This window comes from Ambystoma mexicanum, chromosome 11 (genome assembly GCF_040938575.1).
Source record: "Ambystoma mexicanum isolate Mex_15411 chromosome 11, UKY_AmexF1_1, whole genome shotgun sequence".
Taxonomy (NCBI): domain Eukaryota; kingdom Metazoa; phylum Chordata; class Amphibia; order Caudata; family Ambystomatidae; genus Ambystoma; species Ambystoma mexicanum.
Genome location: NC_090934.1, coordinates 729,223,640 through 729,245,101, shown reverse-complemented (window position 1 = coordinate 729,245,101; position 21,462 = coordinate 729,223,640). Strand labels below are relative to the sequence as shown.

The 21,462-nt window shown below is 45.3% G+C and overlaps 1 protein-coding gene across 4 annotated transcripts in view; it reads right to left on the bottom strand.

The window, feature by feature from the left end:
• The window catches only part of BTBD10 (BTB domain containing 10), a 475,094-nt gene that overhangs the window by 359,545 nt on the left and 94,087 nt on the right, over positions 1-21,462 (bottom strand). For all 4 annotated transcript variants that reach the window (XM_069623613.1, XM_069623611.1, XM_069623612.1 and 1 more), the window contains exon 2: positions 7,426-7,622. In XM_069623613.1, coding sequence (XP_069479714.1) covers positions 7,426-7,579 — 154 coding nt within the window. In that variant the 5' untranslated portion in view covers positions 7,580-7,622. The remainder of the gene's footprint in view (positions 1-7,425; positions 7,623-21,462) is intronic.

Sequence of the window (21,462 nt, the reverse complement as noted above, 5' to 3'; positions counted from 1 at the left end):
CTTACCCTACCATTCCCTTATCCCTTCTTCCCGGTTACCCTAACTTCCCCCTACCTATCCAATCCAGCGGACCCTAACCCTCTTTCCCCGGCGGGTTACGGAAGCCTGAGTTTATTACCAAGCCAGGCACCAAGACCCAACGGGGAGGCAGGTGTACGTGCTACCTCCGCGCAAGGTTGAGTGTCTGACAGAACCTAAGAGAAGCAGAGAAGACAGCTGCTGCAATCCCGAGCCCCGGTGAAGCCCTGCTGCAGTCCTCAGCTATCTACCCTTCAACGACCAGAGAAGATCCAGTCCGGAGTCTTCTTCCCTTGAGCCTGGTGGGGTCAACCAGCTCATCTTCAACAGCCAGAGGATCCTCTTCGTGGTCGAAATCGCGGCACACTGCTGTAGTGGTCCGGATAGCCATCTGAAGAGCCTCTCCCATTTTAAAGGAGCGCACCTTTTATTCACCATCTCTGCTGCTGGCCTCATCCCTGGGTAGTGCAGCTCACTCCAGACGACGTCCTTGTCCCCACGACTGAAGCTCCAGGAACCGCGAGTCTGCAGGAAACTACCAGGAACAACTTCTGTGGCACCAGCTTCTTCAAAGTATATGGTACTGTGTCCAGCTTTGAAGAACTAGGGTGAACCCTTTTCTCCTCATCCAAGGCTTGCCCTCGTCTTCCTTCCTCTTATAACTTTTGCTACCTCTGTTGACAATATCCAAGTACTCCTGGCAACCTTGAATCGTGAACTATCTGCCTGTGTGATCCTTGACAACAGGAACCCTGTTCCACTTGACACTGGCGCAGGTCTATTGACTTTTATCATCTACTGGTTAGGAAGTGTTCTCCGATTCTGTCTGCCGTGACAAAAGCATTGCCTATGATTTTTGTCCCCAACTCTCTCGAGGTAACTCAGGTGCCCAGTGTGGTTTTACCCCGGTAACATTTCTTCCCACGGGTACGCGTATCTTTAGTAAGACCGAACTGTCATTACTGTCAAAAAGTTATCGCATATGTATTCCTGGTAACGTCTTCGTTTCATAACACCGGTCTGTCAAAATCAAAGGTACTTACCTTGAGTTGTGCTGCACAAAGTGAATTGGTTGTGTGTAGTGTATTTTTTGTGTGGTTTTAATTTAATAGAAGTGAAGTGTTTTGCGAACAGATGGTTAAAAATAAATGTACTTTTACTTTTTCACCAAAAACCTTGAGTCAGTGTTTGCTTGAGTCACAGTAATTGTAGTCCTTTGTGCAATCTCTACTACTGCTCATTTGCTCTCGAGATAAGTCTGGCCGCTCTGCTACTGCTATCACTTTAACAGTGTAGTACAGGCTTGTACCAAGGGTGAACTTGCCTTAATTGTGTGTAGTGATCCCTAAGGGCACTGCACAGGATTCTGCCTAACATACGCCCATGTTTGGACACTAGCCACAGTTAGTAGCCAAACGCGGTAAGGCTAAAAAGTGGGAGAGTCACTGCTGCCACCAGCTTATCCTTTTAGCACACCTAGCGTAACCAAAAATCCTCAGAGTGTTAATCTAGGGCAAAACAAAGTGTACCCCAGTGTACTGCAGTGCAAGCTAAACTGTACAATGATAAAACGTAACCACAAGTGATACAAAAGTAACCGAAAGTAAAATACAGAAACATGTCTAATGGAAACAATGTTTACCAATACTGACAGCTCAAAAGGACAGGTCAGTTTCCCCATAACATGAGCAAAAGCCAGTGCGGTGAGGCTTAAGGCTTCACTGTACTGCAAAAAGTACAGGTCAGAATCAAAAATAAAAAGCAAAAGGTTTGGGGGTTCCATAGAGATGGAAGGAAAGGTGTCATCAAGAGAAACGTGCAATTTAGCCTAGACTGCCTGTCACTGCTACCTGAACTGGTTTGGCTACAGCTCCCTAGAGTTGTCCCTGTCACCATATAGGTTGGCCTTCTATACATCGGTCCACCAGGCCAGAGTATAGAAAATCAGTACCAACACTGAAGGGGCGAAGTCCTTGTCCTGGTTATAGTAGCAGGTGATTTTAATATGCAAGTGGAACCACTGAAAGATCTTGCTGACCTCTGTGAAGATCAAGAGGGGGCATGTGGAGTACCACAAGTGATCGCTGACGACCCAAAGAAAATTCACCACTTGACCACCTTTTTTGCCTGCAATGGACGATTTCAAAAGGACAAAGCGACAAGGAAATCGTATGCGGGTCTTCATTAATTGATTATGTTTTTGGTGGTCAATTGCACCCCCTTTACTGATTTCGTGATTAATGGAAGGTTTGAGAGGGATCATTACCCCTGGTCTGTTGTCATTATATTCTGCCAATAAATGGGTACCATGCCGTGCATGTAAACCTCACAGATTACTATGATCTCTGCTAACGCACGTAAACAATTAAAATGGGCATCGCTAATCGAACGTGCCATATATGAGTGTATAATGAATGATTTAACATTGATCCGTGCCATTCAGAGCACCAGTCTTTCTGTGATGACCAATTTTGATATAAAGACTATCCTTGTCCCCTTTGTAACGGCATCATCAGCTCCGAATGGAAGGTGCATTGCCATGCCATCTCGGTATGACAGCGATTGCTATGCAGCCAAGAATAAAATTGTGTGTTAAATCTAGAAGAAGTGTTGCAAACCGTGAACTGCGAGCCTTGAGAGTAGGCTAGAAGGAATTAATGGCTTTAAAAAATAAACTTAAAAAGAGCCGTGTGTGAAAAATGGTCAGCAATGTATAGGGCCTAAAAAAGTGGGATAATGTGCTTTTCTGGACGATGGTGGCAGGTAAAATGAGGAAAGGATCCAAGGAGCATCAATGTTGTATTTTGCTCGACGAGTGGGCGTCCCCTTTTGAAAATTTGTAGAAGTTGCATCCGGGAGAAGTGTATGAGTGCAAGAAGGCTCTAACTGATGAGGTGAAAGAACGTGATGTACACCAGAGTATGTTTGAGGTCTGTGTAGCCCTAAGTTCCATGAAGAATGGAAATGCGGCTGGCCAAGATTGGATTCCTGTTGAATTTTATAAAGAGGCGACTGTGGGTCCCGGTCCCATGAAGAGTTTTTAACACCATTCTGCCTGTGGGCAAAATCCTGCCTACTTGACGTCCATTATCCCCCTATTTAAAAAGGGGATGCAGATTCACACCTCTGAACTACCGTCATATTTCTCTGCTAGGCGTGGCTGGGAAAAAACTTCACGAAGTCCATACTCTGCCACTTACAGTCGCGGTCCAATGCTAACCTATTAGTTAGCATTCCCAAAGCAGGCTTTAGGAAAAACATAGGTACCATCTCCCAAGGTTTCCTCTGTTTTTTTTAATTTACAAATATGTAACCTTATTTAAGATTAAGTTGTGTTGCATTTTTAGATCTTAAAACTGCTTTTGACTCTGTGTTGAGGGCTACCTTGTGGCCTATACTTGAAGCCCGTAAAGCTCCCCGCGAAGCTAATCTGTATAATATCGTCACTATTTTCTCAAAACCAGGTGAATTTTCGCTTTTGTATATTCCACCCCTGTGCCAAAGCATTTAAGGTAAGCAGGGGAGTGAGGCAGGGATGTGCCTTTGCTCCCCTGCTCTTTAATATATACATTCAAGAAATAATTGGGTCTTGTAAAAAGAGTGCCAGGATTACCCAAAAATGGGTACAGTAAAACGCCCTGTGCTTTTCTACACAGACGATGCAGCAATATTATCAACAAACCCAGCGGGTCTATTAATCTTTGAGATTAAAATGTTTAGATCTAAAATTGAAATTAAATGTTAAAATATCAAAGATCATGGTTTTCTGGCCTAGCTCATCCAAAAAAGGGTTATTCTCCTTTAGAATTGGGAATGCTTTGCTTGAGTTGGCAGACTTCATTAACTACCTATGGATTAGATTGCAGCAATTCGGGAGATGGTAGCCTCAAATAGCAAAATCAAACACAAGCATGGAAAAATACATTGGGGCCATTAATTTTTTTTAGTGAGCCATGGCAGGGGAGCAATCTCCCCTGCTCTCAACCTATTTCAGAAACAATCTTGTCGGGCACCTGCGTATGGGGCTACACGCATTTAAACAACTTCCAATCATGCGAGAGAAGGTTTTAAATAAAATGGTTACTCTTGTCCCTGAGCACGCCATCCTCTTTAATATACCTGGAATTAGGTGTATCAACTGTGATGACAAAGGCAAAGTTTGATCCAGTCAGATATTGGATAAGACTGTGGCGCAAGGAAGGGCTAATATCTTCTCGGCATGCGCAATCACACCTTCCAAGTTTAGAGGGTGGCAGATGTTTGAATAGGCAATTCTTTACATGACTGCCATTTCAAGTAGAATTTGCACAATCTTTGGACAGATCCAACCTCCTGCTAGGCAGTTGGAAGAGACATAGTAAGCTTAGCCATTAACTATCACGTAAGAAACAATCTAATCCGTGACACCTTGAAACTGTCCACGGGCCTGGACTACATTGACAGACTGCTCAAGGCTGGTATAGCATACATGATCTAATTAGTGCAGCCCATGAGAAATCCTTATACTTTAGTTTTAGATTAGGAACACTGGCTGTGGAAAGCCTTACATCACTCTGGAAATCCCAGGAGTCTGTTTTATGTCCACTGTGCAGGACAACAACAAAAAAAAGAAGATATACTGCATTTTATGTTCTTTTGCCACAAGACCTTGATGTTGAGATAGAGATATTTGAGACCAATTTTAATTAATGTGGGGATTCGCAGTCCAAGAGAGGCACTGTTTTTTCTAACCATTCCGCAAAATGTCAGTTGTATTTGTAACATCTCGCTTTTTACACAGAGCTTGGTTACTGAGGGCAAAAGCTCTCAACATATGTAAGGGGCGAAAATAGTCTGAGATTTTGTAGTTTCTATCCGCTAAAGCAAGGTGCGATTGATTCAGTTCCTCTTCTCATTAAGACTGCAAGCTGTGCTCTCCTTATAATGTGTTCCCAACAACTGTAGTGTTTTTATAATTAACAAGTATCATTAATGTTTAACACATTGAGTACCATTGTAAATTGTTTTGTATTGCTTTTATGGCTTTATGACCGAAATAAGGCTTTACTGATTGATTGCCCATTTACGTGGAAGGGGAACATAGGGTTACATCCTGTGATGAAGGGAAGGACATATTGTCGCCGAATGAGTCAGACAACCCGCCAGCCCCACGAGACTGGATGCCCAGAGGAAAATAATGGGAATGGTTGTCCGTAACAAGGGAAAGCAGAGGTTTCCGAGGGTCGAAGGGAATAGTTAAGGAACAGGATAAGAACACATGTGTGAAGCCATGGCACCGACTGGGTGTGCTAAATTATCCATTATGTTTAAGGAAAATGTGGGTGCAGGGGGGCATGGGGGTTTCCCCTGACATGAGGGGGTGTGGGCGTTGGGGTCGTGGGGTGGGAGAACTGTGGATCTGTTGGGCATTCATTTTTTGATTTTGGAGGTGAATTGGGGGTGTGGGGGTGATCAGGGTAGGCGAAGGGTGAAGGGGAACGATCGCTTTACATGGTGTTGACAATGTGGCTGTGCATCAAGGGGAAAGGAGGTTATTGGGAGGCAACAAGAAAGCAAAGACCTGTGGAGGCTAGTTGGTGGGCACAAATGGTACTGAAGGTCCTTACATGTAACATTCGGGGCTTAAACTCCCTCACGAAACGCCATAAAGGTGGTACATGCTTGAGAAGGGACAAACCGGACTGTCTCTTGTTCCAAGAATCACACATTAGAAAAATGTGACCAACAGATTCCACCTGCATGCATACCCACATGTCAGGCTAAAGACAAGGAAAAAACTGTGGGGGTGATCGCTTTTTAAAAATATTCCGATACTGGGTACAAAGTACCATCGGGGCCGCTATCCCTTTGTCAAATTTAAAATTGGTACATCTACATATGCGATAGCTGCGGTGTATGCACCAAACTCGGGGCAAGATGGGTTCCTACGGTTGGTATTGGCTGAAATTGATAACATGGCGGAGGGGAACATCATTTTGACAGGAGACTTCAATCTGGCCTGGGTTCCCGGAAGAGGATTGTAGTGGGACTGGTCATTGGGCACAGGGGGCCCCTTCACAAGTGGTTAAGGCCAGGTTATCCCAGATGGGGTTGGTTGATGTATGGTGAGCGTGCAGGGGCTCTGAGGTGGGGTACACATTCTATTGTCATGTACATAGATCATTATCACATTGATTATATTTGGGTTTCGGTGAATTTGGTGGGCAAGGTAAAGAAGTTCTCCCTGGGCACTATTGCTCTTTCTGATCATGCCCCTCTATGTGCCTCGGTGGAACTATTCTGCGACTTTGGCAATGGTCCTTCCACAAGGATATTCTTAAGACTGCAATCCTCCCGGAAGTGGTAGGGGATAAGATTAAAGGCTATTTTTTTTAGATAACTCAATGTCCGCTACCTCCCCAGGGATTTCGTGGGATGTGTTTAAGCTGTGATCAGGGGTCGAGCCGATAGTCCTAAACTCCCCTCACTGCAACTACCTGTAGACTCGGAAACCCTAAATGGTGTCCACCAAATTATCCAGACCTGGATGGTCACACACCACCTTTGTCCCAACGATGGAAAAAACTGAAATCCTCCTTGTGGGTGCTGAAAAACCTAAACCATCAATATGCCTTCTTCACCATTGAAGGCATTTAGATCCTAGTCACTCCCAGAGTAACACCACTAGGAGTCTACTTGGATGCATCACTGTCCCTCACGCGTAAAGTCAATGCCATTGCCTCCTCCACAGCCCACACCACCAAACGTCATCAGCACTTGCAGGCCCTTCCTTTCTGCCAACAGCTGCCTCACCATTGCCAGAGCGTCATTGGCTCTAGACTGGATTACTGCAACGCACTACTCGCTGGTACTTCAACGCACAAACTCTCAAAACTAGAAGTTATCCAGAACAATGCCCAGAGCGGCCCTGAACATTGCAAGAAGAAATGCTCACTGGCTCCCAATACAAGAACAGATTACTTTCAAAACTTTGTCGATCACCCACTGGTGCCTCTCCAACTCTGCCCCCACTCCCCCACAACCTTTCCCAGCAGATCAAAGCCCAGTCCATGAGATCAACCAGAAAAGCCTATGCTCACCAGCTCACCACGCCTAAATGAGCTGGTGGCTCAAGCTTCCCAGTCACTGCAGCGAAACTGTGGAACGCTCTACCACCGATCAAGAGAGCTGAAACTTTTTACTGGACTTTCCGTAAACTTCTGAAAACTTGGCTCTTCACCTAGAACCTTTCCTGACAGTTCCACCCCCTGCACCCCCCACAACACCTTCTGCCAACACAAGATGTCCTGCTTTGTAACCGTACCTGCAACAGCGCCTTGATGCCCATGGGTTTAGTGCACTTTACAAATGCAAAAATAAATACATTTTCCATCCAAGAGAATTACTAATATGACAGTTCTTGCATACCACTTTGGAGCTGTCTTGTTGGTGAGGTAACATTCCGAATGCATGGAGTGAGTTGGCTCTCTGCTCTTTCGTGGGACGAATCACGAGATCCATCGCTGGACCTGCGCCTGTCTCTAGATCGCTCATGTCCGCCACAGGCACCATGCAGGTTCATTTTGCTGCAGCCAGGTCTTCTTTCAGTGTCAGGAAGAGAACAACTGAAAAACAAACAAAAAGAATGCTTTAAACATTTTACTGTTTATTAATCTCAGTGCGTGGTACTGAGAAGTATTTAAAAAATCCTGTAAAATCAAAGGGGACGATGATTAAAGTTTGAATTTGCATACAATTATTCAAAACATGAGTGCTAGCTCGATACGCTTGGACTAGTGAGAGAAGCCATGTACTTCAGAGTTTTCTAAAAATTGTGATTATTAGAAGACAGAAGCAGAACAGGATGGTTAGGAATAGCTACGAGAATTGGGAGGCTTTTGATGTGCAGAGAAGTGATCACTCTAAATATAGTGTAGTGTTGAAGCTTTTCATAAAACATTTAAAATTATATCAAGAGACCTAAAAACGACAAAGTGGCACATCCTTTTGGAGTTAGACGGGGCAAGATCAAGGACTACAGAAGAAGAAAAGGAAACGTGTATACTGAAGCTCTTTCACGTCCAAGTAGAAGAAAATAAGATAAAGTGTCCAGAACTAAATCCTCTACAGTTTGACACAGGTGTTTTGTTGTTTGTTAACTAGTATCCTTGGAGAAAGTTAAAAATATGATGTGAAGTTGACAAACTATTTCACGAACAATGAGTGAAACACGTTCAAGTAGCAGGAGAGATATTTGACAAGCGTGTAGGAGGCTCAAAGAGTGGAGGAGTGACTGCAAGGATTTCAATGGTGATTTGAGTAACACGAGGAGAGGCAAGTGTAGCGTTTCTGTAATATCGGAAGAAGAGATGGGGTGACTGAAAAACGGTACTAAAATTGTGGTTTTATGACAAGTGATAACACATGCGTGTAGTGTAAAAATGTGTTAATTGGCATGTGTACATTGAAATTCTGTTTATGTGTGAGCGAGTTCATGGTCTCAGCTAGAAGCCAAACTGAGAATAGATATTTGGATAAAGTGCAGTTTGGCATCTGTAACTAGGTGAGGAGTTCCATAGGTTTAGTTTCCATGAGAAAGTTATGTGCCCTCCAAAACTAGTCTGTACCTTTAAAAGTGAAAAAAATGCCCTACCCACTTCGAAAACTGGGCACATCATTGAGCAAGTAATTTATACACTAGAGGGCTAATCAATAGCAACTACAATTTGTTCCGGTTAGAAGGCTTTTGAGGTGTTCCTTTTGTGTGTCGATTTGCTCATATATCTTTGCCAAAAAAACAATTCCCACATCTTGCAAGGCAACAACAAGAAATAAGGGTCTATGCCAAACTCAATGATAAATTCAGCCATATAGAAGTTACATGTTAAGTTTCCACAATGCTGTAATTCTCCATCTTTCACATAACAGTGTACCAGCATTTTACCAATTTGAAGTTCACACTAATAAACATCATATTCCACAAGCTGAAAGAGTCCACTCTGTGAAGGTGCCTTTTTGTAAAACAGAATTAGGTTTATGATCACGTGATAAGTAACCTTGTAATATTTGTATTCACTAATTTACATATAAATTATATTTATAATAGATAATGCATAAGCCAATTACTTGGTCTATAATTTATGCTGGTGGAAGTGATCTGAAACTGATGGACCGCCACAAGAGGTGACCGAGGAGTGGTAGGCATCTGTCTAAACTGAGGACATCACACTGAGAAACCACAAAGAATAGGCTTCAATAACTATGCTACAGCCAGGGTGCATGCCATACGGTAGCCATTCCCATTCTGCTGCCTCTTTAAGGCCCGAAGACAGTGGTCACTTTTCTATGCTCACTTGTTGGGCTGCATCAAACAAAAGATCCAGGGCGGGGGGACTTCAGAATACTTTGTAGAAGAACTTTCCAACTCCTTTGTAGGGACTCTTGTTGCTACTTTTAGCTGTTTCTTTTAAAAGGCTGGGAATAGATTGAACGACTTGATTGATGATGATCGAGGTGATCCTAGAACCATGTAAAGACATTGAGAACTGCAGGTCATACCAAATCGCTCTCTTGAAAAGGATGCAAGGTGGCTTACAAGGGTCTTGGATGTAAGGCTTGAAGGTATCGGGTAATATTATCCCCACCAAAAATATCGCCGTACATATGGTCGTCGGGAATGGCCATAAGCAATATTTTTGGTGGGGATAATTTATGGGGTAAATGGATGGGGGTTGCGGGGGTGTCCCCCGCTCCCTTTGAAAATATATGGGGATTGCGGGGGTGTCCCTCGCAGGTTCCATGGGGTAATATCGGCGCAAAAATATGGTGATATTTTTGCGGCGATATCACACGGAACCGGCTTGAACAAATTTCATCAGTGTGGGTTGATCCATAAGGAGGATTTTGTGCTGTGTACAAAGAAGGTGCAGCAGGCCTACAGTCTACGAGATGGCGGGGCACTGTGGGTGTTCCTGTAGTCCACCTGATGCTCGATTAAGCCATCCGATTGCGTTGACTTGGGCTTCTATAAGCTAATCTGAAAGGAATGCTGACAGGATTGAATGTACATGCTTAAGTGCCTTCAGCCAGGATGTAAGCAAATGGCTAGATACCTGTGAGGGAAGGGAAAGGTGCTGGGATGCCCACTCTCCTCCATTTGCCTTAGCTGTGGATCCAAAGGTGGTCCAGTTCAGGGGGAATTCAGGGCATCAATGTGGTTCCTTTAAATATAAATTTGAATTATTTACTGGCAATATGCTGCCACCCTCATCAGACCGGGAGCAATTAGTACAGGAGTTTATTTCTAACCTAAGTGGTTTGATGAGGGCTCAGGATTTAATGTTAATTATCCAAATATGAGGCAAAGCATATGGTCACCTAAGCAGATACTGAGATGTCATAAGAATTGCGAAAGTTTTAATATAGCTAGACAGTTGATTAAATATTTGTGCATTCATTTTACTTATCATTTGTTGTGCTCTACAAATCCAAAATATCCATATTGCTTGTTGACAGAGGGGAAATAGGTGGATTATAGTCTGGCAGGTACCTGGGTAGGCAGACAGGGTATACGTCAAATATCCTCCCAAGGACTTTATACGTATATACAATTCGGACTTAAGGATGAGGTGGCTATCTGGTCCCCGGTTTTGTGCACGGTATTTAATGCGGTGATAAGAGATGGTGAAATCCCTGTATCTTCGCACAAGGCGACGATAATACCCTTGTACAAGTCAAAAAGGGAGGTGGGGTGGGGAGATAACCCAGCTAATCACGGTCCGATCTCTCCTTGAAAGCACAGGTAAACATTTTGGAGCGACCATGTTAAGTTACTTACAAGAGTGGATTGACAGCAAGAACAAGCGAGCTACAAGGTGGCTTCAGAAGGCATAGAGGAACCATAGATCATTGTTTTTTTACTTCTCATGCTGATCCATACATAAAAAGTATTGAAACAAATGAAACTATATGCTGCCTTCCTCGATCGGAGGACAGCATTTGATTCGGTATTTAGGGAAATTTTATGGACGGTATTAACCACACGTGAAGTACCGGCACATTTGATTAGGATCATTAGGCTCCTCTATTCCAGAAACAGCGCCTCAGTTCGCTATGGCTTAGGAGGCGAGAACACCACAGCCTTTGAAGTAGTAAAGGGGTGGAGGCAGGGTTGTTCACTGGCCGCCCTCCTGTTCAATCTTTATATTCAAGAAACAAACTATTAAAAGATTGCCAGGATTGCCCTAAATTGCCCACAGACAAGTACCTGGCGTTATTTTACACAGATGATGCATTTTTATTGGCAACAACCCTGCAAAGCTTGGAAAAATCCTTGGCAATATTTATGTCAAAATGTAAAGAGTTGTATCTGAACCTAAATATTGGAAAATGAAAAGTAGTGGTGTTCAAGCCCCGATTTTCAAAATCTATACCCTTGGAGCTAAAAGTGACTGGAAAGCAACTAAAGCAAGTCAAAAACTTTGATGGCCTGGGGTTAAGATACCAAGAATCGGAGGGGTGGGTAGCCCAGGTAAAACAGTCTGTCTCGACATTAGAAAAATATGGGGGTTCCACCCAGGTGTTCCATGCAAGTCATTGTCAAGGGGCAATTACGCCAGCACTAGACCTACACACAAGCAGGCCGTTCCGGCAGCATTATATGGGGCAGAACTGTGGTGCTATGCCAACCTGGGAAATCTCTCCTCTATCGAACAAGGATTTTTTTAAAGAACCTAGTTTCATTGCGAAGAGCACTTCTGGAATTAGAAGTAACCCCAGTGGCAACTATAGTGTCCATTAGCCCTGCTCTTTCCCGTTTGGTTGCGGATGCCTTGAAGCTCAAACTGGGCCCTGCCTATCTTGAAGTTATGATGCCAGGCAGAAAATCATATCAAGATTTTACATCCCCTCAGTATGAAAAATCCCTATGCATGGCGGTGAGATTGGGGACCCTGCCAGTGGGCGCTTTAACGTGCACCTGGAAAGAGACGAATACAGATAAATGCCAGATGTGTGAGGAGGCTTCTGAATCAATGACACATTTTATGCTGCTATGTGAAGAAAAGAAAAAAAAAAAAAACAGTTGAGCCATTTATATTTAAGGCAGATACTCAGGAAAGCAGGGGTAAGAAGCACCAGAACAGCAATGTTCTTTATCACATGTAGTTTTTTGCGGTTGCGAGATACACCCACAGATCATGGCTGATAAGAAAGAAGTTGATAAACCACACCGTTATGGAAATTGGGTAGTTAAAAAAAAAATAGGGTCACAGGCTGCGAGCTGAGCTCTCCTCAGCTATGATCCTAAATGTAGCCCGATTAGATGAGAATGTTATACTGCCAAATGTGTCACTTTTATGGGATGAGAAATGTCTAATGATTTAACAGTTTTATGTTAGTATTTAAGCATTGTTAAATTTGTATTCCTTTTTTTTTACTTTGTATTGCATGCGTTCACTTGAATATTTTATGTCGAATAACTGACTGAATATAAAATTCACCAAAGATTGGAGTGCATGGGATGACTCCAGAACAGTTGTTAGTGGGGTGGTGGGGATGGACAGAGGGGAGGCCAAAGTTGATGAAAAGCTCACTGTGGCAGGTGGTAAAAATTACATTTGCAAGCAAATCCAGGAATAAATTGTCACTTGCCACTTCAGTTCTGCACACGCCGACATCACAGTATTGTTTATTCGCCAGTGGTCCATTATCACTCACTAATAGGTGTTGGTGAATACAGGTTTTGAGGCATGCCCACAGGGAAGACTTAATAAAAAACGGTTTGCTCTGCCCACATAGGTCTAGGTACTGAAGGCATGCGTCCCCAACCAGCACGATCCTCCCCGCAATGAGAGACAATAAAGGACTCTCCCAAATTGGGAATAAAGCCAGGACAGAGTGCGGGTGAGCTTAAATGGGAGTTTATCGATTAGAATAGGGCATGCAAAGAACTCTGCAAAACTCCGAGAGCGCTCTGTCTGACAATAGCAAAGACAGGCGTATATATTTACAAAAAAAACGTCATAAGAACCTACACACTATAGGGGGCACAAGTTCAATGGGATTGGGTGGCGACGACTAACTATAGGTGCTGCTGCGATGTGGTTGGCTTTGGCTGGAAGACGTCACTGGTCAGCCTCGCGGGTTGGGCTGGGCCTGGCAGGTTGGCTGGGTTCATCCGGGCGGTGTTGTTGTGCCATCGTGGCCAGTGTCAGAGATGAATGTCCTTTCCTGACTTATTTGCCCTGGGCCATGCACACCGCAGTCATTCAGTCATTGCAATATTATCTTCTTTAGTAAATCTTCCAATAGGTTATTCTACAGGTTAATGCAACACAGGAGGAATGTACCTTGTGAGGGGTCTGGAGGTAATACGTCAGGACATGGTTACCAGTGTCCTGTTGACCGGGGCTATAGGTCGAGGGGCTAAGCTTCAGGGCCTGGGACGGGTGGTGCAGGTCTTTCTGCCTTGTTAGAAGTTGTTATGGATGTTCCGCTGTGTGTTGTCAAAGTGTTGGGTGTCCTGATTGCACAGGGCCATAAGTCTAAGATGATCCGGTGGGCTGTGGGGTTTACGAGGGGGCGCCGTTAGAAGTGTGTGTTCAGGCAGAGGTTTACTGCTGTGCTGTAAATAGTGCAGGTGGCGGGCCGTGGCCTTGGGTGCTGCAGAGGGGGCTACAAATCTTTGAAGCGGCTCCAGTCTGGTTGGGGGAGGCGGAGTAGCGCAGCGCGGGCCTCTGCTCTCATGTCTTGGCAGCCTTCGCAGGGTGGGAGGGGGAACGGCCTTGCATGCATTTCACAAAGGTATCTCCCTCGTGTGTTGCCGATTTTAGGTAAAAACATCACAAACATGAACACTCTATAATACTTATTCAAATCATTTTGAAACATGCATTTAAACTTTGCTGGATGTGTTTCGATTATACCCAGTCGGAGCACCTTATTCATACACTATGTCTTAACAACTACAGTATTTAGTTATATGCATATACATTTGCAATGAGTGAGGTAGTTTTAGGGTTGGTGGAGTACATAGAAAGTAACCCGCCACTGTGCGTGGCGGAGATGGCACATGAGGGGCCTAGACATACACGTGTGACGAGTGCATTCTCGCACACTCTTCACATGTGTCATGGGTATGGTTACATTCGTTTTCTTGTGTACTCTAGCAGCATCAGTCCAGTTGTGGTGCGGGACCGGGGGGCGTGGGGCTTTCAGTGATACTTATGAAGAATAATCCCCCGGGAATGCTTCTAACATTTGCACACCCCTGCAGGGGTGTGGGTCCTTCACGGCTGGTGTCATGTACGATAATTACACAATTTCACAGATTTCTTTAGTAAGAATGGTTGTATGGAGAGGATGCATGTGTTAAGAGGTTTCTTATATTCATATTTGGGTACCTGTCTGCTTTCAGCAGATGACCATTCTACAGATCTTCCCATCGCCCAGGCCTTGCTGACCGGGTCATTGTGGGAGCAGCGATACACTGCGGAAGGTGAACTGTTACAATGTTAATGTATTACGCTAGATCATGCCCGTCTTGTTCGTGGGAACGTGCTTGCAGCGGATCTACCATGGTGCTGCGGAGACAGGGAGGACTGGAACTATCTGAAGGTGGGGGCCGCGCTGCAGCGCGCTGAGCTCACACCGTCTTTTGCAGACAGAAAATGGTTTCTGAGTCCTAGCTAGATTTAATACGTGCGGGCAATGTCTTTCAGCAGGTGAGCCATCCACCACCTGGGCCCTGGTGGTAGGAGGGAACGCCCGATGAGCCATGGCCCTCACCCGGGGTGGAGATGTAGGCAAGGGGGGGGTCTTTTGGACCACTTCTCCCCTACAGTACCATGATGTCGCACAGTTGAAAATTGCTCCCGACACAGGATGTACAGACTGTAGTGCAGTCCTTTGTGGTCTAGCCCAGATGGGAGGCAGGAGGCAATGCCCTCCTTCCCAACAGGGCTCTCAGCCGTCCACTTTGCCACCCTGAAAGCAGTTCACCACACTGTAGCACGTCTTAGTACCGGTGTGCGGAAATATGACTGAAGATTCTCCAATCCTACATTGGCTTCCTCTCCAAGCCAGGAAACTTGTTGAAGACTGCATGTATACTCTACAAAGCTGTCACTAGTAGCAAACCAACATTACCTGACGGACAAGCACTGCATATTTGGTGGCACATCTCCTTACAGAGCAAACCAAACAGCTCGAATCACAACTAGTCTGCAAAGAGGGCCTGCAAACATCCTTCTGTCACGCACCTGCCTCCTCAGGAACTATATCATGGTATCTGCTCAGAATGCATCCACAATTCTCCAATTTTGCAAATCTCTCAAAACTTGGCTTTTTCAACAGCACCTGACCATGGACTAATCCAAATGGAAGCAGAGAACACAACTCAAAGCACTGTACTACTGTTAAAAGATGCCCGCCCAGATGCTGGCCTCAAACTCCTTGTAAAGCACTCCACATTGCTCGAGATAAGTCCTTGCTTTAATCAAAATAAAAATGTTACTAATAACAGCTGGAATACGAGATACCAAACAAAATGTTTGATCCGACTTAAATATCAGGACACCCCTGGTACTATGCAAAACCAGTATTGAAATTGCTCTAGTGGTATGTGATAAGATTGAAGATGGAAATACTCCAATCTTTGCCAACACTTGCTTTAGTATGGTGAATGCTCACTGGCTTTGTGGAAAAAGAGGCTGGGAGGTTCTGGAAGGGGTTGGGGAACGCCAGTGTAACGCTCACCTGATTCCCGTAGAGGCGCCGGTCTTGACTGGGCGTATACCGTATCTGCAAAGGTGATGTGTAACACACGGCTGGCTCTTTGGGCTGGACCTCTGTGCACTGTATGTCTGACTTGAAGGGTAAGATGTCTGCAGATAGAAAATATGGGATTAAGGAACTGGGTTATTGAATGTCTCTCTCTTCTTCCCTTTCTCTTCTCCTGTAGAACCCCAAAGGTTAACGCTCTCACCTTAGGTAAGTGAACGCCGTGCTCTCCATCTGCCTCGGGGCAGGGTGCTGTAACCAGTTTCTTCACTGGATAAGGGGAGCAGGCCTCTTGACTTCAGAGGACTGCTGTCCGTCGTTTACTGCACGAACGGTAAGTTTCGAGTAATTCTAATGTCTTTAAAGTCTTTAGTAATGATGTTTCTTGTTTTGCAGGGTTCCGGCGATGGCGGATGACGGGCTGAAGTGAGTTGAAGATGGAGCCCGTGTGAAGAATAGAAGCGCCTGGAAGCACGTAAGTAAGCGCTTGTTGCCTGCTTCACGATGCGCTCTAACTGTCTTTTTATTTTGCAGGTACAGGTTCGGAGCGGCTGCAGGGTGCCGGAATACCCACTGGGTTAGATGTGGAAAGGAGTAATGGCACGTGAGTATTAAAGTTCTCCAATGTCTTTAAACACACCTTGTTTTGTCTTTCAGATGCGGGATGCAGCGCCGAAGGCCTCCGGAGCGTGCGAAGAGTTGGTAAGCTTTTGTCTTTCAGATGCCGGAATGCAGTGCGAGGCGTTGGTGACAGCCGATGGATCAGGTAAGTGAAGAGCTGTCACTGAAGACCGTAATGCTAACCTGTTCTTTCTTGTCTTTATAGGTGTTGCTGAAGACTGGATTCAGGATGGTAAGCCTTTTTCCTTAGGCCCAGGATCAGATGCAGAAGACACGATGAACATTCTGCTGCAGAGGATGCAGAATAACGCAAAGCAAGATTCATCCATCGGGTGTGGTTTAAATAGCCTCCTGTAGTGCTTAGGTGTCTCCTTCCACAGCCACGCCTAGGTAAGAAAAGAGTTCCTGCTTTCCAGAAGAGTTCCAGTGTTCTGAATCTAGGGAGTGGCTCCTGCCCCACCCAACAGGAAAAGTAGTTCCAAACAGAAGAGGATCAGAGGCTCAACTGGCAGGCAAGCAAGCAGCATGGTCTGCTGCAGGTAAATCCACCCAAGCATTATGAGCCCGGCGCTTCCAGCGCTGGGACTGGGCATATTTATGAGCCTGGTGCCACTGGCGCCAGGATTGGGTCCAAAAGGTCCCAATTGGGACTGGTTGGCACTCGGAACCTGGGTTATGGATCTGCTTCCAAGGGAGTTGGGAAAACCCTGACCTTTTGGAAGCAGAGATCATGACAGTACCCCCCCTCAAGGCCCCTCCCAAACCGGGCTTCTCCGGGGGTTTTGGCTTGTCAGGAAGTGTTCGGTGAAATCTTTTGATTAGGCGAGGAGCGTGGACATATTCAGCAGGTTCCCAGGATCTCTCTTGGGGGCCGTAGCCTTTCCAGTCAATTAGGTAAAATAGTTTAGATTTGGAGATCTTGGAGTCCAGAATGCTTTTGACTTCAAACTCGAGTTCTCCATCAACTAGAATAGGTTTTGGAGATTTAGTTAGTCGGGTTTGAGGTTGCACGGGTTTTAATAGAGAGACGTGGAAGACCGGATGTATCTTCATGTGCGGGGGCAAGTCCAACTTGACCGCTACTGGGTTTACTATGGTAGTGATGGAATAGGGACCAAGGTATCTTGGGTTGAATGTGCGTGGCCCTTTTAGAGGTAGATATTTGGTGGATAACCAGACTTGATCCCCTACTTGATATTGAGGGGCTTCCTTCCGATGTTGATCTGCTCCTTTCTTGTATTGTTCTTTAGCCCTTTGAAGGTGAGAAACAGCTTCCTTAAAGGCTTGGGTGATTGTAGAATGCAGGTAGTCTACTGCTGGTGTTTCACGATCTTGGAGGGGATCCAACTCCGAGGTTCGAGGGTGACTGCCGTACAAAAGAAAAAACGGGGTTTTCCCAGATCCCGAATGGACAGAGTTATTGTAGGCATATTCGGCTATCCAAAGGATGTCTTTCCAAGTTTTTTCAGTTTGTTGCAGCATGCAGCGTAAATACTGTTCCAGAGTTTGATTGGTCCTCTCGGTTTGTCCGTCGGTCTGAGGGTGGTGACTGGTCGATAGTCTCACATCAATTTGAGCCGACCGACAGCAACTTCGCCAAAAATGCGAAATAAATTGACTACCTCAATCCGAAATTAGAACCGAAGGAAAACCGTGCAGTCGGACGATGTTTTCGAGAAATTCTCGGGCCAGAGTTGCTGCTGTTGGCAAGCCTTTGAGCGGAATGAAATGCGCCATCTTGGAGAATAAGTCCACGATTACTAGAATCGTATTGTATCCGGAGCATGGAGGTAGATCGGTGATGAAGTCCATAGAAAGCGTATGCCAAGGGCGAGGTGGGATGTCAATAGGGCGTAAGAGGCCTGCTGGTCTTTCCTTTTGACTCTTGTTTTGGGCGCATACTCCACAGGACATTATAAAGTCTCTGATATCTTTTTTCCAAGACGGCCACCAGAAGTAGCGCTTGATCTTTTCTGAGGTCTTGGCCATACCGGGATGTCCTTCCATTAAAGAATCGTGATAACAAGAGATTACTTTTTTCTGTAAATCTGTGCTGGGTAGGTATAATCGTTCTTGGAAATACAATAAGTTGTCATTTACTGCAAAGTCCTTTCCCTGCAGATGCCAATTCTGTATGTCTGCTGGAGTTACAAGTTGCCTGGCCTTATCCTTAACTTCCTCTATGGATTCTGTGGCGATTACACCCAGAATTCTTTGTTTGGGAATGATTGGTACAGGTTTAGGGTTGATCAAGTGTTCTTCCACTCCCATCCGAGAAAGGGCATCAGCTTTACCGTTCTTTGTACCAGGTCGATAGGTAATTATGAAGTCAAACTCGGCAAAGAATAATGCCCAACAGAGTTGTCTAGAGGATTGGGCTTTTGCGGTTTTCAAATATTGCAGGTTTCGGTGATCCGTAATCACAGTAACGGTGTGTCGGGCCCCCAGCAGATAATGCCGCCAAGCCTTAAAGGCAGACTTGATAGCCAGAAGTTCCTTGACAGTAATCGTGTAATTGATTTCAGGAGGCGAGAATTTGCGGGACCAAAATGCCACGGGATGCAACTGATTGGTTACCGGGTCCTTTTGTGATAGAACTGCCACCATGGCAAGGCTTGAAGCATCAGTTTCCACGATGTAGGGGGGTTCGGGGCGAGGGTGTTTTAAGATTGGTGCAGAGATAAATTTAGTCTTCAAATACTGGAAAGCTTGTTCCGCCTCGGTAGACCATTCAAAACGTTTGTTTTTCTTTAACAAGGCAGTGATGGGCTGGACTATTCGAGAGAATTCGGGGATAAACCTGCGGTAAAAGTTAGCGAAGCCTAACATGCTTTGCACACCTTTTACGGAGGATGGTGATGGCCATTTGAGAACTGCATCGACCTTCTTTGAATCCATACGCACTCCGCCAGGTGATAATATGAATCCCAAGAATTCAACTTCAGTCACGTTGAAAACACATTTTTCCAACTTAGCGAAAAAGTTTGTGTTGACGCAATCTCTCGAGGACCATTTTCACGTGTTTCCGATGTTCAGATTCCAATGAAGAATAAACGAGGATGTCGTCAATGTAAACAACAACACACACATCTATGAGCTCTCTGAGGACATCGTTCATAAAATATTGAAAGGCGGCCGGGGCATTGCAAAGTCCGAAGGGCATGACCTGATATTCAAATAGTCCATACTTGGTGCGGAAGGCCGTCTTCCATTCATCGCCCTCTTTTACTCGTACCAAGTGGTAAGCTCCTCTAAGATCCAGCTTTGTATATATGCATGCTTTTCTGACTTGGTCCAGGAGTTCAGGGATCAAAGGTAACGGATATCTATTCTTAACGGTGATCTGGTTCAGGGAGCGATAATCTGTACAAGTTCTAAGGTCTCCTTCCTTTTTTGGAACGAAGAACAAAGCTGAAGAAGCAGGGGACTTGGAAGGACGAATAAACCCATTTGCCAGGTATTGATCCAGGTATTGTCGAAGGTGAAGGTTCTCAGGCTCGGTGAGGGCATACATTCTACTACAAGGAGGAGTAGATCCAGGTATCAGGTCTATCTGGCAGTCATAAGACCTATGAGGAGGTAGAGAGTTAGCCTGATCCTTCCGGAAAACATCTTGGTATTCTAGGTATTCGGGAGGTAACTGGGGAGTCTCTGAAGAAATTGCTGCCAGTGCAACACCAGGTGGAGGGTGACAAGTAGAGACACATTCTGGAAACTGGACCGTTCTTGCTCGCCAATCGATCAGAGGATTGTGTTTCTCTAACCAAGGTATTCCTAGTATAATCTGAAACTGAGGGGCCTTGATCACATCGAACACGATCTTCTCATGGTGTCCATCTTGACTTACTAGCGTCACCTCTTGAGTGGTATGCGTTACTGGCCCGGAGGCTATCTCCGTACCATCCACCGTAGTAATGACGTCCTTTACAGCCTTGGGACAAAGAGTTAGATTCATCCTCAAAACCATTTCATGATCCACATAATTGCCGATGGCACCGCTGTCGACGTAAGCTTCAATTGCATGTAATCGATCCGGATTATCAGGGCTAATGAGGACCATAGGTATCACGAAATGCGAGGTCACGGAACTGGTTTTCACGCTCGGCAAGAGGACCTCTATTCTTGTCGGGCGAGGTCGTTTCCCTGCTCAGAGTTTGTAACTTTGGTAACTGCAGCTCCTACTGCCTTCTTGGCAGGTTTCACCGGACAGTCTCGAAGAAAGTGCCCTGAGTTTCCGCAATAGAGGCATAATTGCAACTGTTTTCTCCTTTCCCGCTCCTTTTGTGTTAGAGGACCTTTCAGACCCCCTATTTGCATGGGTTCCCCGGGGTCTACTCCTTTGGAAGGAGTTGGCGGTTTGGAAAATACTCCAGCATCAAACTTGGAACGATCGGCCTTCCTGTTCTGCAGTCTGTGATCTATTTGAACGACTAAGTCTATATAGTCCGAACAATCTTGTGGGGGATTCACTACTTGGGCTAACACATCTTTGAGCTCTCCACGTAGACCTCTATAAAACAGCGTAATCCTTTTGTCCTCAGGCCATTGAGTTTCCACTATCAGTCTGTTGAAAGACGCAATATAAGCCAAAAGGTCTTGATTACCTTGTCGCAACGAAAGAAGCTCATTGTCCAAGGCCTGCCCCTGTGAATGTCTTGCGAACAGTTTTTCCATACTGAGCTGAAAAGCTTGAAAATCATGGAGGACCGGATCATCTTGATTTACTAGAGGGATCGACCAGTCTGCCGCATTGCCACTAAGGTACGAAAGCACGAAAGCTACTTTAGCTTGATTAGTTGGAAAGGCTGCTGGCCGGCATAAGAAATGCAACCGGCACTGATTGATAAATACTGCAAACCTCTTTGGGTCACCAGAAAATCGTTCGGGCGGAGCCAGAGGTACAGTCCCAGGTAGGTTGATCTGCACTGGATTCATAGAGGATGTAGAAGGAAGATTTCCCCCAGATGCGGGTAACGGGGTCTGTCCGGCTTGTGACTGTAGCAATTGTCTAGCGAGATCATCTGTTTGCTCCTTGGAAATAATCAGTTCCCTTCTTAGAGCGTT